The 16,005-nt window shown below is 35.6% G+C and overlaps 1 protein-coding gene across 1 annotated transcript in view; it reads right to left on the bottom strand.

Annotated features, from left to right (window-relative positions):
- Positions 1-6,017, bottom strand: part of LOC135195574 (uncharacterized) — a 50,891-nt gene extending 44,874 nt beyond the window's left edge. Inside the window, exon 1 of the mRNA XM_064221874.1 lies at positions 5,835-6,017. Coding sequence (XP_064077944.1) covers positions 5,835-5,993 — 159 coding nt within the window. The 5' untranslated portion in view covers positions 5,994-6,017. The remainder of the gene's footprint in view (positions 1-5,834) is intronic.
- Positions 6,018-16,005: the final 9,988 nt, after the last annotated feature.

Raw genomic sequence — 16,005 nt, 5'->3', positions numbered from 1 at the left:
CCAGAATTATCATATTCAATTTCATCAACCTTTGTAACTCCCTTTTCAAAAGAAAAAAAAAATGAGGCAGAGGTTAAAACTCAAGACTCTCTTCCTGCCCCCTGGTGGTCTAATAAGTTCCTAGTTCCATGTGACTTTCTTTGAAAGAAAGTAGCTTCTTAAGAGAAAGTCATTACCATGTCCATGGTGGTCTAATAAGTTCCTTGTTTCACTTGACTTTCTTTAAAAGAAAGTAAAAGAAAATGGCTTCTCAGGAGAAAGTCTTTAACATGTCCCTAGTAGCCTAATATGTTCTTTGTTCCATATGACTTTCTTTAAAAGAAAGCTTTTTAGAAAGTCTTTAACTTGTCCCTAGTGACCTAATATGTTCCTAGTTCCATTTGACTTTCTTTAAAAGAAAGTAGCTTCTCAGAAGAGCCTTTAACTTGTCCCTGGTGGTCTAACGAGTTCCTTATTCAATTTGACTTTCTTTAAAAGAAAGTAGCTTGTTAGGAGAGAGTCTAACATATTCCTGGTGGCCTAATAAGTTCCTAGTTCCGTTCGACTTTCTCTAAAAGAAAGTAGCTTCTTAGAAATTCTTTAATATGTCACTGGTGGTCTAACAAGTTCCTTGTTCCATATGACTTTCTTTATAGGAAAGTAGATCATACAAAGTCTTTAATATGTCCCTCGTGGCCTAATAAGTTCCTATTTCCATTTTACTTTCTTTACTCAACTATTCCAGATTCCTCTCCCCAAATTCCTATTATACCGAAATTCATACCATTCTAAGATTTCTACTATTCCAAGATTCATATTATTCCTAATATCCCCAAATCCCTACTATTCCGAAATTCATACTATTCTAAGATTTCTACTATTCCAAGATTCATACTATTCCCAAATTCCTACTATTCCAAAATTCCTGGCACTCCCAAATTCCTGAACTCTTCCCAAATTCATTCAGGTCACTTTGGCCCCCTGTTTATACACTTACACCGACCACCGTCCCCCCCAACCTCCCCCAAAAAGGCCGGGCCAAAGAAGTGGTTTCTGAAACTTGGGAAGAGTAACAAAGCATAACTTTCTAATGGAGGTGGTAATGAGACATAATGGGGCTTGAGAGTCAACAGAGTTAGAGCAAGTTATTTTTTTCATTTTATTTTTGATTATTTACTTATTTATTTATCTGGAAAATTTTATTATTTAATGGTCAACGAGATTTTTCAATGATTTTATATAAGGTTACTAAACTTTGTGGAAATTTTATAGAGGTTGTCAAAATAATAAAAAAAAAATTATTTAATCAATGAAAACTTCTATGTTATTAGATTAATGTTCGAATTTACTGCTATCAAAATCATTTAATATTTTTTTCAATGTTATATATATATATATATATATCAATAGTATATATATATATATATATATATATATATATATATATATTGTTACGGCTTATTTTGGTCGAGTTCATTATCCAGTGGTGGTGGCATATATATTATTCTGATCTGGTGGTAATGGCTTTTGTGTATATTTAAAGTGGTGAAAATAGATTTGTTAAGCCTCGCTGATTATTTTATTCCATTGTATATAACCATCTATTGTGGAAATTATCAAATGAAAAGACTTTGGTTCCATCTCGGAGTTATGAAAGTTCTTCAGAATTCGTGGAATTCATTATATATAATATCATTATATATAAATATATATATATATATATATATATTATATATATATATATATATAATATTCCACAAATTTGAAAACTCAATACAACCTTTCGCTGGAAGAACTTAGTCCTCACAATAGAATCAATTCCTCCCATTCTTAGGTGAATAGAAATCACTGTGAAGAAGAGCATAAAGAATATTCCTACCCTTTTCACATCAAACTGGTCTTTATTCCTCAAAGAAAAGTCTAATTCGCCTCGTTAGGAAGACTTGTTTAGACTTGTTTGTCAACAAAGACGATACGATGAAGCGCTAAAAAAAATCAAAACAAAAGAATTATCTCTTCCGTACATACCAAAATGTTTTGAATGGGGCGGTTGGGAGGGGGAGGGGGTGTGATAGGGGGTTACTCAAGCAAATGACTTTACCCCCTACAAGTCTGAAAAGAAAAAAAGTCTAAAATACAAAAGTCTAAATAGACAGAATGCGGTATGGAACTCGGGGACCCAAAGTGAATTAGGACCAATTGTGTTTTTAGGGGAGGGTCATTCAAAGCGAAGTGTTTCCTTTATAAAAGATTTTATATTTTTTATTTTATTTTTTTAAGGCTATATATATACAATATATACACAAGATGATGTAATGTATATATCTATATATTATATATATATATAGATACAACATATACAATATATATATATATATGATAATATATATAATATTATGATATATATTATAATAATATAATATATATATATAAAGCCATTACCCACCAGAATCAGAAAAAATAAAAAAATTATATTGCCACCACCACTGGATAATGAACTCGACCAAAATAAGCCGTAAACTATATATGATATATATATATATATATATATATATATATATATATATATATATATATATATAGATATATATACATGTACATAATATAATCATATATATATATCCTATAGTATAGATATATATCTACTATAGATATATATCGATAGATACAGGAAATAAGATATTATATTATATATATATATATCTATATATATATATATATATACTATATATATATATATATATACGCTTACACTTCCAATATTATTTCACAAAAATTCCCGGCCAAATATAATGTGACTACATCTTAATCTTACAAAAATACAAAGCAAAAACAAATTGAATAAACTACAAACATATAAAAAAAATTACAAGAAATATACCTAATTACAAAGACAAAGTGAGCAATAAACACTCGCAAACATATTTTGTAATTTCGTTTTTTATTTATTTATAGATTTATTTTTGGTTTTAATGAATACGCTACATATTACAATTCCTCTACCAGTCTTCCCCAAAGAGTAATGGGACCTTTACGTGTATTACCCAAACATTGTCTCACTGACTAATGTGGAAATCGAAACGGTGAGCATCTGAGAACGTAAATATAAAATTAACCATTCCTATGTACTGTTTTCAGCTAGATGTTTACATCATAGGCTAAGTGAAATGAACTAACTACCATGTAATCCCTTTGGTAAAGTGTTACAGTGCCACATAAGGTTTTAGGAAGATCGATTGGTGACAGTCCGGAGAAATTGTCTAGGGTGGTGAAAGAAATCTAATATCACTTACAAGGGAAAGGGAACTAAAAAATAAACGTAACCTAGAGTTGGTTCATGTATAGAAAATGAAAACTAAAGTCACTTCACGTAAAGAACACAATCCCGTCAAAGGATAGGTAAAATTGTCCTAATATCCTAATACCACAGCAGCCTTGGATGACTGGTGACAGTGGAGAGAAATGGTCAGGACTGGTGAAAGGAGCTCGAAATCCATTGCAGGAAAAGGGGAACTGGAAGATAACTATTAACAGGAGTTAGGTTATATATGAATATTTGATCTCACAGGGGCTACTACTAAACACGACAAAACAGTGATTCATCTAAACTGTTTTATTGTGCTTAGTACAATCCCTGGGGGATCACATGTCCCTAGATGCATTTGATCTTTCAGCGACCAGTACTTGACACGACGAAACACATTTGACCCCTTCCCCGGGGCTAGTACTAAACACGGCAAAACACATTTAACCCCAGGGGGCTAGTACTAAACACATTTAACCCCAGGGGCTAGTACTAAACACAGTGAAACACATTTAACCCCAGGGGCTAGTTCTAAACACGGCAAAATACATTTAACAATCTCCCGGGGCTAGTACTTAATACAGCAAAACACATTTGATCCCTCCCCCCCGGCTAGTACTAAACACGGCAAAACACATTTGACCTCTTCCCCAGGGATAGTACTAAGCATGGCAAAACACATTAAACAAACCCCCCCCCCTTCCCCAGGGGCTAGTAATCGACATGTCTAAACAGTGTAGAAGAATCACCGTTTCACTGTTTAGTACTGTAGTAGATTCACATCAACCTTGCATTTGATATCTAGGCCAGTCCCTTACGACACTTCTGATTGGCTGTTGATAAGCCAATCACAGGGCTGGAAACTCTCAGTCTCTCTCTCGAGAGAGGTCACATGGGTAGGATCTATGTTCCCCCACTCCTGAGGATACGTCCTTCAGGAGAGGTGGAACATACATCCTGCCTATGTGAACTCTCTCGAGAGAGACTGAGGAGAGTTTAAAGCCCTGCGATTGGCTTATCAACACCCAATCAGGAGCGTCGTAAGGGACTGGCCTAGACATCAAATGCACGGTTGATGTGAATCTACTATAGACCTCGGGATTATCAAATGTTCTGTTGGGAATTGGTCATTTCACATGTTCCTTAGGAATTTCGTGAAATCCCCGATTTTCACAGATTTACTGTTAGTATAGAACAAAATTACATCTAATGTTTCAGTAAGACTCACCTGGTAATCCGGAGGTCTAGATAGACTGGCGATAGTGAGGAGGAATGATCAAGACTGGTGAATGGAAGTGAAGATTGCCTGAGAATGAAGGCCTAAGAGAGAGAGAGAGAGAGAAGAGAGAGAGAGTGTCCCTTATTTCTTTACCTCTAGAGAGAGACAGAGAGAGAATGTCCCTTACTTCCTTGCCTCTAGAGAGAGAGAGAGAGAGAGAGAGAGAGAGACATAACAACCCAGTCCCAGCGACAATACCTGTTTACGGCCTCGACAGGAAACTAACCCTGTTAGTGAGATGTCCCGTCATGCCCTTGGCTGGCTGGTCCTTGGTATTCGGCTCTCGTCCCTTACTGCTGCTGTGGGGGGGGGGGTGTTGTCTGTCTCTCTCTCTCTCCAGCTGATTCGTAGTCCACTTTCCTGGCGTTTTTTTTTATTAGACCAAACTGCTTCTGCTGTCATCGTGTTTGAAGAAGTATAATCTTCGTCATCGCCTTCTGGTGCTTTCTGCTTCTCCTGCTGTTTTCTGCTGCTGCTGCTGCTGTTTCCCGGTCCTACTAAGGTCCTATTCCTGCACTGCTGCTGTTTCTGCTGCTGTTTCTGCTGCCCAAAAGGAACCAATGTTCTTTTTTTTTTGTCTTGATTCGAAGACCGTCGGTCCCCGAACCGTCACATCGTAAAGGGAAAACGCTTTTGAAGACTTAAGAGACGAGACACGAAAATAGACTTCCTTATTCCTCGAGGCGTGACGTCATATAAATTTTTAAGAAAGTCCTCGACCAATGGCGGGTTTCTTAATTGGGTCCTGGACCTTTTCCTCTTTTTCTTCTTCTTCTTCTTCATTGGCCCATGATTACAAGGTTATTTCGGACAACGATATATATATATATATATATATATATATATATATATATATATATATATATATATATTTAATGTGTGCACACAGATAATATAGTAGATACACATCAACAGTGCATCTGATGTCTCTAGGCTCGTCCCTTATGACGCTCCTGATTGGCTGTTGAGAATCCAATCACAGGGCTGGAACTCTCAGTCTCTCTCTAGAGAGTTCAAACAGGCAGAATGTATGTTCCACCTTTCCTTGTGGGACACGTCTTTCAAAAGTATCCCTCAGGAGAGGCAGAATGGTACATCCTGCCTATATGAACTCCCGAGAGAGACTGAGAACTTCCAGCCCTGTGATGGCTTATCAACAGCCAATCAGGAGCGTCGTAAGGGATGCACGGTTGATGTGAACCTATTATAGCAGACAAAACTAAATCACTGTGCGTAAACCACTACCATCAAAATGACAACTAGACACCTCACCTGAAGAGTATAGGAGTGTCCCTTCTGAAGTATTTTAGCTCTGGATGAATTACTGAGAAAAACCTTCACTGAAGAGAAGAGGATATTAAGGCCTGATTTCGCCAGGTAATGAATTTTCCTTTCGTTCCTGTGGAAGCCAACGAGGACCCAGACTCCCATTTCAGACACCTGGTCAGGTACTGCTAAAGCCTGTCAAAAGAGGAAAGTATATAAATCACATTGGGGATGTCACGGTTCGAGATTTCTACAGAATAATATGAGAATAGAGTTCTCTAATATTCACACACAGTGATTCATCCAGTTGAATAGTCAGGTTGCAAATTGCAACATAAACAATATTAATAAAAGAATATTTCCAACAGTTCGATATTTCTAAAGAATAAAATGAGAATATAGTTCTCTTACATTTCTCTAATATTAACACACAAGTGATCCATCCACTAGAATATTCAGGTTGCAAATTGAAACATCATCAATAAAAGAATATTTTCAACTGTTCGAGATCTCTACAGAATAAAATGAGAATATAGTTCTCTAATTATTTCTCTGATATTCACACACACGTGATTCGTCTACCAGAATAGTCATGTTGCAAATTGAAAGAAACAGTATCAATAAAAGCCTATTTCCTGCATTTGCTGGTAATGCTCACATTTGCAAAATTAACCTAGACCCTTTGAAAATCAGGTTATAGGTAACAAAGCCTGATTAACCCAAAACAAATCGGGTTGCATGATAGAAATAAGCTACTCTACTAAAAGATTGATATTTGTGATAGTTTTGATATTTCCCTCATCAATGTATCGTGCTCATAGACGCCTACATCAAACTATTACTACCATTTACAGAATCAGGTTTGAGATAAAACCAGATTACCAGGTGACAGAGAAGTGTTTTTATTCGCCCATAACAAAGTTGAATCTTTTTTTTTTTTTAAGTTTTGAATGTTATAAAAAAGTAAGATATATACTGTTTGTGCGTGTTTTTGTTTTGTTTTGTTTGTAGAGTCTCTATACAATATATCGAAAGTTTGATATTTATATATATATATATATATATATATAAATTATATATATATATATATATATATATCATATATATATATATATATATATCTCAATATTAAATTTCGATATATTGTATAGAGACCCTACAAACAAAACAAACAAACACGCACAAACAATACAACGAGAAGGTGGAAAGACAACGTAACCTAACCAATTGATATTATAAACGAAGGTTTTATAAGGCTGTTAACAAACCTGTGTATACCACTTCATGGCAAAGGTTTTTTTTTCCTCTCTCTCTCTCTCTCTCTCTCTCTCTCTCTCTCTCTCCGGCAGTTCTCGGCATTGCGCTACCGTAAATAATCGGTGACGTCATATGAGTGCGCGCCGTCCCGCGTTAGAGAGAGAGAGAGAGAGAGAGAGAGAGAGATTTTACGTAAGAAGTGAGGGTGAATTCCGCTGGGAAAAAGGTCTATCAATACTTCACGCAGCAGCTAACCACCCCTCCCCCCCAGGCACCCCCCCTCTCTCTCTCTCTCTCTCTCTCTCTCTCTCTCTCTCTCTCTCTCCCAACAGCGTCAATTTATACCGATGTTGAACCAATTCCCTTAGCTGTCAGGTCCATTATTCTATCTTATTCTCTTTTATTTTCTTCTTTTTGTTCCTCCGGCATGTCGGCGAGTGGCTCTGGCTCTCTCTCTCTCTTTATCTCTCTTTCACATTACCTTTGCATGTTATTAATGATATTGAAATAATTATAATTCAAGTCATCCGTCATTTACACTCTCTCTCTCTCTCTCTCTACCCCAAACACGCCTCCTCTCTCTCTCTCTCTCTCTCTCTCTCTCTCTCTCTCTCCTTTTCTAATATTACCCCCCTTCCCATTCCGCTCCAGTGAGGCCATTCGTTCTCCTGTTTTGACTTTCTTCCTTCTTTTGTCACTGATAATTTCTCTCCTTCTCCTTCTCCTCCTCCTCCTACGACAGTCACGTGTTTAATTTACTCTCTCTCTCTCTCTCTCTCTCTCTCTCTCTCTTTTGAACCTCTTCCACCTTTCATAAAGTAACCTAGTCAGCCATATCAACTTCTTCTTCGCTTTCAACTATCACTTATTCATTACCTTAATCTATTATTTTCCTTTTCATTCTTCCATTCCTTTCCCCACCTTCCTTCACCACTTCCTTCTACCTTCCCTCCCACATCCACAGGCGGTGTCAATAGTCCCCCCCCCCTCCCCCAACCCCCCTCGATCTGAGCGAAGTCTAACAAACACCAACAGGGAACGTCCCCAATTGACTTATGATTCGACCGTGTAATTCTATTGTGAGATTCGACGAATCCCATTTGGGGGGGTGAGAGGGGGGGGGGGGGTGGGGGAGTCTGGCTGACGTCGATTCTGGGCTAGAATCCTCCTTGGGGAGGGGGGGGGGATGGTGTGTGGCTTGGATGTCGTACTATTTTAAAATGGGGCAAGGGTAGGGGAAAGAAGGGGGTGACTCGATTCTGGGCTAGAATCCTCCTTGGGGAGGGGGTGGGTTGTGGTGGCTTGGATGTCGTACTATTTTGTGAAGGGGGAGGGTAGGGGAAACGAGCGGGGGAGAATGAGAAGGGGTATAAATTGGACTATATGGGGGTGGGGGAGTCTGGCTGACTCGATTCTGGGTTGGAATCCTAGAATAGATCATGTTTGGGAAAATGGGTCGATCTGTGTCATTTTTTATCTGAATTTTCTCGTATTCTACTTTACGCAAAAAAAATAACTCTGAAATCTATGTAATTTGCTTAATAAACAGGAAATAAATAAATAAATAAATAAATAAATAAATAAATAAATAAATAGATAAATAAACAAGCTACTTTATTAATCAATCAATAATTGTAGAGACAAGTACTCTAGAATATTTTAATTAATGGAATGACTGTCAATGTTTCTCCCGAATAAACATTATTCATTAGTCTGAATCACACTCAAATAAAATGGTGACCACTGCTTTCGAACGAGAGAGAGAAGAGAGAGAAGAGAGAGAGAGAGAGAGGAGAGAGAGAAGAGAGAGACGAGAGAGAGAGAGAGAGTTGGAGTTGCATTATAAGAATTATTAAGAAACTCTGGGGAGAAGTACCTCTCATTTTACTGTGTTTTGCCTTTGCAAATAATTACGCCTAAATATAGTTACTTTTAGGAATTAACGATGGGGAAACAAAGTTACCCATTTTTTAAAACGTATGAACAATGAAAGAGCCATAAGTGAATATGAACTGCTGGGTTAAATATAATAAATATAAGCATGAAGATCTTCAAAAATTCTCCCTTCTTATAGGAGTACATTGCAATTTATAACTTCATATATGAGACGAACATAAAAACAACTGCTTTAGTGAATAGAATATACAACCTTCACTGGAAGATTTTATAGTAACATTTATAAAGGTGCCTTGAATAAGGGCTACCGTAGACTTCTAGTTAAACGGAAAAATTAATAATATATATATATATATATATATATATATATATATATATATATATATACCATACATTACATATATACATACACACACATATATATATATATATATATATATATATATATATATATATATATATACATACATATACATATATATATTATAAAAACATATAACTTCAAACCCCAAAAGCAAATCGAAAAGTCTATCACAAAATTAAACTCGGTCACTACGTCCCAAAATCCGTGCGAGCATCATTGTCAAACCACCACCCCCACCATACCCTCAAGCCCCCCTAGCAACCCCCTCCCCACCCACCCGTCCAGAATAAAAACAGATTATATCATTGACGATGCATAACAAGGTTCGAAATGTCAGATAATCTCGTCTGTATCCCGGACGTAATTCGGTTACGCGCTAATCACGAGAATGACACCGGAGTGGCCGTTATTAGCGTGAGCACTTAGAAGTCCCCTTGGGGAACTCCGCCCACCCAGTGGAGCCGCCCTTAGTGGCCTTAATACACCTCCCGAAATCCTCGGCCCTGGGACGTCGAATTCTACGGTGACGCTGAAAACCGCTCGATTTGATTGGCTAGAGCTTTGGATTAATCCAGAGATATATTCGCTTATTCGGGGAGTAAGCCTACAAGCTACTTTGGAGTTGTTAATGTTGTTGTTGTTGTTGTTCTTGCTGCTGTTGTTCTTGTTTAGGGGGGTTAAGAAAGGTCTATGGGGAAGCCTAAAAAGATCTGAAAAAGATGTTTCGCTTGGAGTTAAAGATACAGGAATTTTACGATAGATATTATAGATTTATTTCATGCTAATTATAATTATTTATTCGAATGAACATTTAAAAAAATAGATTTATTAGGAATGAAATGTAAAAACAATGATTAGATTTATTATTAGAATGAAAATGTAAAAAATTAATAGCTTTATTAGAATGAAACATTACAAACATAAACTAAGATTTATTTATGCGAATGAAAAAGTAAAAAAAAAAATAAATAGATAATTAGGAAATAGATGTAAAAATAAATGAGTGCTTTATTATTTATGGGAAGAAAATGTGAAAATAACTAATTATTGAATGAAAAGATTTATTTATTAAAGTGAAAATGTAAACAATTAATATATATTTCATATTATATATGTAATATATATATATATATATAATATATATATATATATATATATATATATATATCAATTTCTGAATTTCCCTTCGAAATTCTATATAATATATATATATATATATATATATATAATATATATATATATATATATATATATATATATATATACTCCATACAGATTATTAACATATATTAACATTTAGCTAATCAAGATGTATTTCCATAAAAAACTATCAAAGACATGTTAATTAGCACAAACCTCGACAACAACCAACCTACCCAGAAAAGCAAGTCAATAAAAACACACGCAAAATAAAACTCCAAACTAAAAAACAAATAAATAAATAATAAATAATAAATAAATAAATAAACGGAAGAACTGATAAATCCGTCACCATTCCAACGAGCCAGTCACTCAGTCCCTGAACTAATTGACAACTCTTGATAGGCCAATCACATATAGCCCTCCAGGGAGGTGAGGAGGGGGAGAGAAGAAGAAGAAGAAGAAGAAGAAGAAGAGATGAGAGAGAGAGAGAGAGAGAGAGAGAGAGAGAGAGAGAAAGTGAGAGAGAGAGAGAGAGAGAGAGAGAGAGCTGGTACATAACATACGACTTGAATTACTATCAATATTAATATACCAGAAATAAAACAAAGGTATATATATATATATATATATATATATAATATATATATATATATAATATATATATACTGTAGAGAGAGAGAAAGAGAGAGAGAGAGAGAGAAAGAGAGAGATAGAGATAGACCTTACCTTGTCACACTAGAGAAATAAAAGCAATACGAGAATATAACAAGAGAAATACGAAAGCATAAGAAGAGAGATGTGAGAATACGAGAAGAAAATTATAAAAATGTGAAAGATCTGAGAAAATAAGTGAAATGCCACAACCTTAGAGAGAGAGAGAGAGAGAGAGAGAGAGAGAGGAGAGAGAGAGAGAGAATGACGTATTTGCAGAGTTCAAGAACCTTGTCTTATACAAAATTCCATTTTAAAATAACGTGAGAGAGAGAGAGAGAGAGAGAGAGAGAGAGAGAGAGAGAGCAGTAAGGAACTCACTGTGAGAGCGTAAAATTACGTATTTCCACTGTTCAAGAAAGTTATCGTATACAACAAATTCCATTTTAGAATAACGAGAGAAAGCGAGAGAGAGAAAGTGCTGAGGAACTAGCTCTGAGAGAGAGAGAGAGAGAGAGAGAGAGAGAGAGAGTCTCTCAATGAATTCACACTTCGTCTTGTAGCGATCGACCAACCCTGGCAGGAAGGTATTGGGGAACATCGGCGTCCTGTCGGAGGAGGAGACTTATAAGTAATGCATTCCGCTGCATTTGCATACCGCCTCCTCCTCCTCCTCCTCCTCCTCCTCCTCCTCCTCCTCCTCCTCCTCCTCTTCCTCCGAATGCACAGCCCAGATTGCATTGCATTGCATTTCCCGAATGCACGATGGAGGTAGCGGTGTTGAGTGTGTACGACGGCGTTGGATAATGAAGGTAGCGTTAGTGGGTGTACGACTACGGTAATTAATGAAGGTAGTCAAAGTAAATAGCATATTGGGGTAGCATTATTACATACAAGTCAATGAAGGTGGATAATGGAGGTAGTCAATGAAGATAGCACTATTACATGCAAGTCAATGAAGGTAGTTGATTGATGAAAGTAGCCAATAAAGGTATTATTATTTCATGCATATTGAAGGTAGTTAATGATGGTAGTCAATGAAGGTAGCACTATTATATGCAAGTCAATGAAGGTAGTTTATGGAGGTAGCAAATGAAGGTAATTAATGGAGTTCTTCAATGAAGGTAGCATGCAAGTCAATGAAGGTAGTTAATGGAGGTAGCAAATGAAGGTAATTAATGGAGTTTTTCAATGAAAGTAGCATGCAAGTCAATGAAGGTAAATAATGAAGGTAGTCAATGAAGGTACCACTATTACATGCAAGTCAATGAAGTTAGTCAATGAAGGTAGTTGATTAATGAAGGTAGCTAATGAAGGTATCATTATTTGATGCATATAGAAGGTAGGCAATGAAGATAGTTAATTATTGATGGTAGCCAGTGAAGGTAGCATTATTACATGCAAGTCAATGAAGGTAGTTAATGAAGGTAGTTGAATAATGAAGGTAGCCAATGAAGGTATCATTATTTGATGCACACAGAAGGAAGGTAATTAATGGAGGTACTCAATGAAGGTAGCAATATTACATGCAAGTCGATGAAGGTAGTTCATGGAGGTAGGCGATGAAGGTAGTTGATTAATGAACGTAGCCAATAAAGGTATCATTATTTGATGCAAAATGAAGGTAGTTAATGAAGGTAGCATTATTACATGCAAGTTAATGAAGGTAGCTAATGAAGGTAGTTGATTAATGAAGGTAACCAATGAAGGTATTATTCGATATATATTGAAGGTAGTTAATGAAGGTAGCCAATGAAGGTATCATTATTTGATGCATATTGTAGGTAGTTAATGAAAGTAATCAATGAAGGTCGTTAATGTAGGTAGTCAATGAAGGTAGTACTACCACTTGCAAATCAATGAAGGTAGTTAAAGAGGTAGCCAATGAAGGTAGCACTTTTACATGAAAGTTAATGAAGGTATCCTATGAAGCATGCAAGTCAATGAAGGTAGTGAATGGAGGTAGCCAATGACGGTATTATTTGATGTATATTGAAGGTAGTTTCTGAAGGTAGTCAGTGAAGATAGCATCATTACATGCAAGTCATTGGAGGTAGTTGATTGATGAAGGTAGCCAATGAAGGTAACTGATTATTGAAGGTAGCCAATGAAGGTATCATTATTTGATGCATATTGGAGAGAGAGAGAGAGAGAGAGAGAGAGAGAGAGAGAGAGAGAGAGAGAGACTATACTCTAGTCTCGGGAGCAAACGTGAGTGTATTTCTAGTCTACGCCTGTGACGTCATCACCAAAAGGCTATATTCCGGTATACGTTTAACTTTACTTTTAATTTTAATATGATTATGATTTTATTATATATTATAATTTATTAAATTAGTTTTAATATACATATATAAATTTGGGAAAGATAAATTAATCGATAAACGTTTTATAATAAAATTACTTCCAACTCTCATTTGACCACTTTATTACCGACCGTAGTTTTGTTTACCAGTGTAACCCACTGCATTTCCATTCATTAATTCACCTTCCTAAAATGCATATATAATCCCCCGTTGGATCAACCTCCCATTCTCAATGGAAGATTAACGTAAATCCCACAATCCATGAAGAATAAATCCCTTTGTGAAAAGCGGATTTAATTAAAAATCACTTATGAAATTTGACAGGCTACTGACGTTTCGTTGACATGGTAGAGAGAATGAGAGAGAGAGGTAGAGTGAGTGTGATGAACAAGAGTGTTAACTGAATGAAAACGTAAGCTAACACATCACTTGTTATATAATTATAATTTGTTAATATTTATATGATTATGCTTTATTTTGATAAGGGATTATCAGTAATTTGATCGAAATAAGGTAGTGTTATAGCCTAGGGTTATGTCGCCTATACTGGAACTAACCTACATCCTGTATTATCTAACGAATAATTACGGTTCAGGCTGACTTTTTTAAATTAATAGTATTAACCAGATTTGAACATGAGTAAGAACGGTATTAAGAAATGTAGTTATTGACGTGAAAGCGGTTCAATAAGCGCTTGTCTTATTAAACAGGAAAATGCGCCAATGTATAAAGCTAGGTTTCCGCACGGGTTGCAAGAGGCCGCCATTTGGGACGAACGAACAGACCACTAGCCAAGGTTTTTGAAGTTGTTTAGGACGAAACAGTACCAATATTAATCAAATTTAATAGAAACTGACAGCTTTAGTTTAGCACGGACATAATTTAATGGACTGCACGTACTTTTCGTGGATGTACGTAACGAAACAGTCGGAATTACAGTCTCTATTGTAGACTTGATGAGAGTTTGAAGGTCACCTTCAAATGGAACACTCGCTAGTAACCTATATATGTCCGGCACCTGTCTCCGCTCGCCGAAGCCTGTTGTAGTTCATTTCGACGCCTTATTTGAATAAAAAATTTTCAATGTTGTATAAAACATTTCGATATTTCATAAACATTTCGACATTCCATGAAACATTTAGACATTTCATAAAATATTTCAATATTTCATAAAAAAATTTAACATTTCAATATTGCATAAAACATTCTGATATTTCATGAACATATTTCATAAAACATTTTGATATTTCATGAACATAGTCCATAAAACATTTCATAAAATATTTCAACATTTCATAAAACATTTCAGTGTTGCATAAAACATTTCATGAAACTTTTCAATGTTTCATGAAACATTTGGACATTTCATGAAAAATTTCTATATTTCATGAAACATTTGGACATTTCATAAAATAGTTCACATATAAAACATGTTGACATTTCATAAACATTTCGAATTTCAGAAAAAATCACAATTTCATAAAATATTTCGACATTCCATGAAATATGTCAACATTTTACAGACATTTCAACATTTTCTAAAAACGTTTCGACATTTCCTAAAAAAGCTTTTGACATTTCATGAAACGACCCGACATTTCCTAAAAAATTCCAACATTAACTAAAATATTCCAATATTTCATGATCAACTTCATGTTTTCTCAAACATTCCATTTTGTAAAAACATTTCCTAGACACCAATTCTAAAGCACACACAAGTTTTCTCAAACATTCTATTTCTCAACCGTTTCAGCAATTCGTAAAACATTTCAACATTTCGTAAAACATTTCAACACTTCACAAACATTTCCCAGACACCACTTAAAAAATAATGAACAGAATTTATATTTCGGTAAACGCGTTTTGAATAACAGTTTCTCAACGAAAACGGGAGAGAGAAAAGAAAGAAAAGGAAAATGGATAGAAGAAACTAATGACAGGACAAAACAACACATTAAAAAAAACTCCCAATTTTAATTGGAGGAAAATACACAAACATCCGAAACATTTCTGGTGAATTGAACGGAACTAACGAAGAAGAAGAAGAAGAAGAAGAAAAACTCGGGATGTTGTTGATTTTTTGTTTTCGCTTAAGGCACCGACCTGCCTGACACTCTCTCTCTCTCTCTCTCTTTCTACTTTCAGAAATGGTCGTGCGGAGAGAGAGAGAGAGAGAGAATGAAAACTTAATTCCATCTGTAGCAATGAAATGAGATATTCTGAGAGAGAGAGAGAGAGAAGCCCTCTACAGAAATGTGATAAGAATTTCTGAGAGAGAGAGAGAGAGAGAGAGAGAAGCCCTCTACAGAAATGTGATAAGAAATTCTGAGAGAGAGAGAGATAGAGAGAGACAGAGTAACTTTTATTCCTTTCTGTAGTAATGAGATGAGATATTCTGCGAGATAAAGAAGAGAGAGGAGAGAGAGCGGGAGGGGGGGTGTTGCAAGGTAGCCACATGACATGAATATATCATACACTCCTAAATAGAATATTATATAGTCCAAATTTTAGATTCTGAAAGTATGCGAGGAAAATATCACAGAAATAAATATTTAAATAT

This window comes from Macrobrachium nipponense, chromosome 16 (assembly GCF_015104395.2).
Source record: "Macrobrachium nipponense isolate FS-2020 chromosome 16, ASM1510439v2, whole genome shotgun sequence".
Classification (NCBI taxonomy): Eukaryota; Metazoa; Arthropoda; class Malacostraca; order Decapoda; family Palaemonidae; genus Macrobrachium; species Macrobrachium nipponense.
The sequence above is the reverse complement of the archived record's forward strand: the minus strand, read 5'-3'. Positions and strand labels throughout refer to the sequence as shown.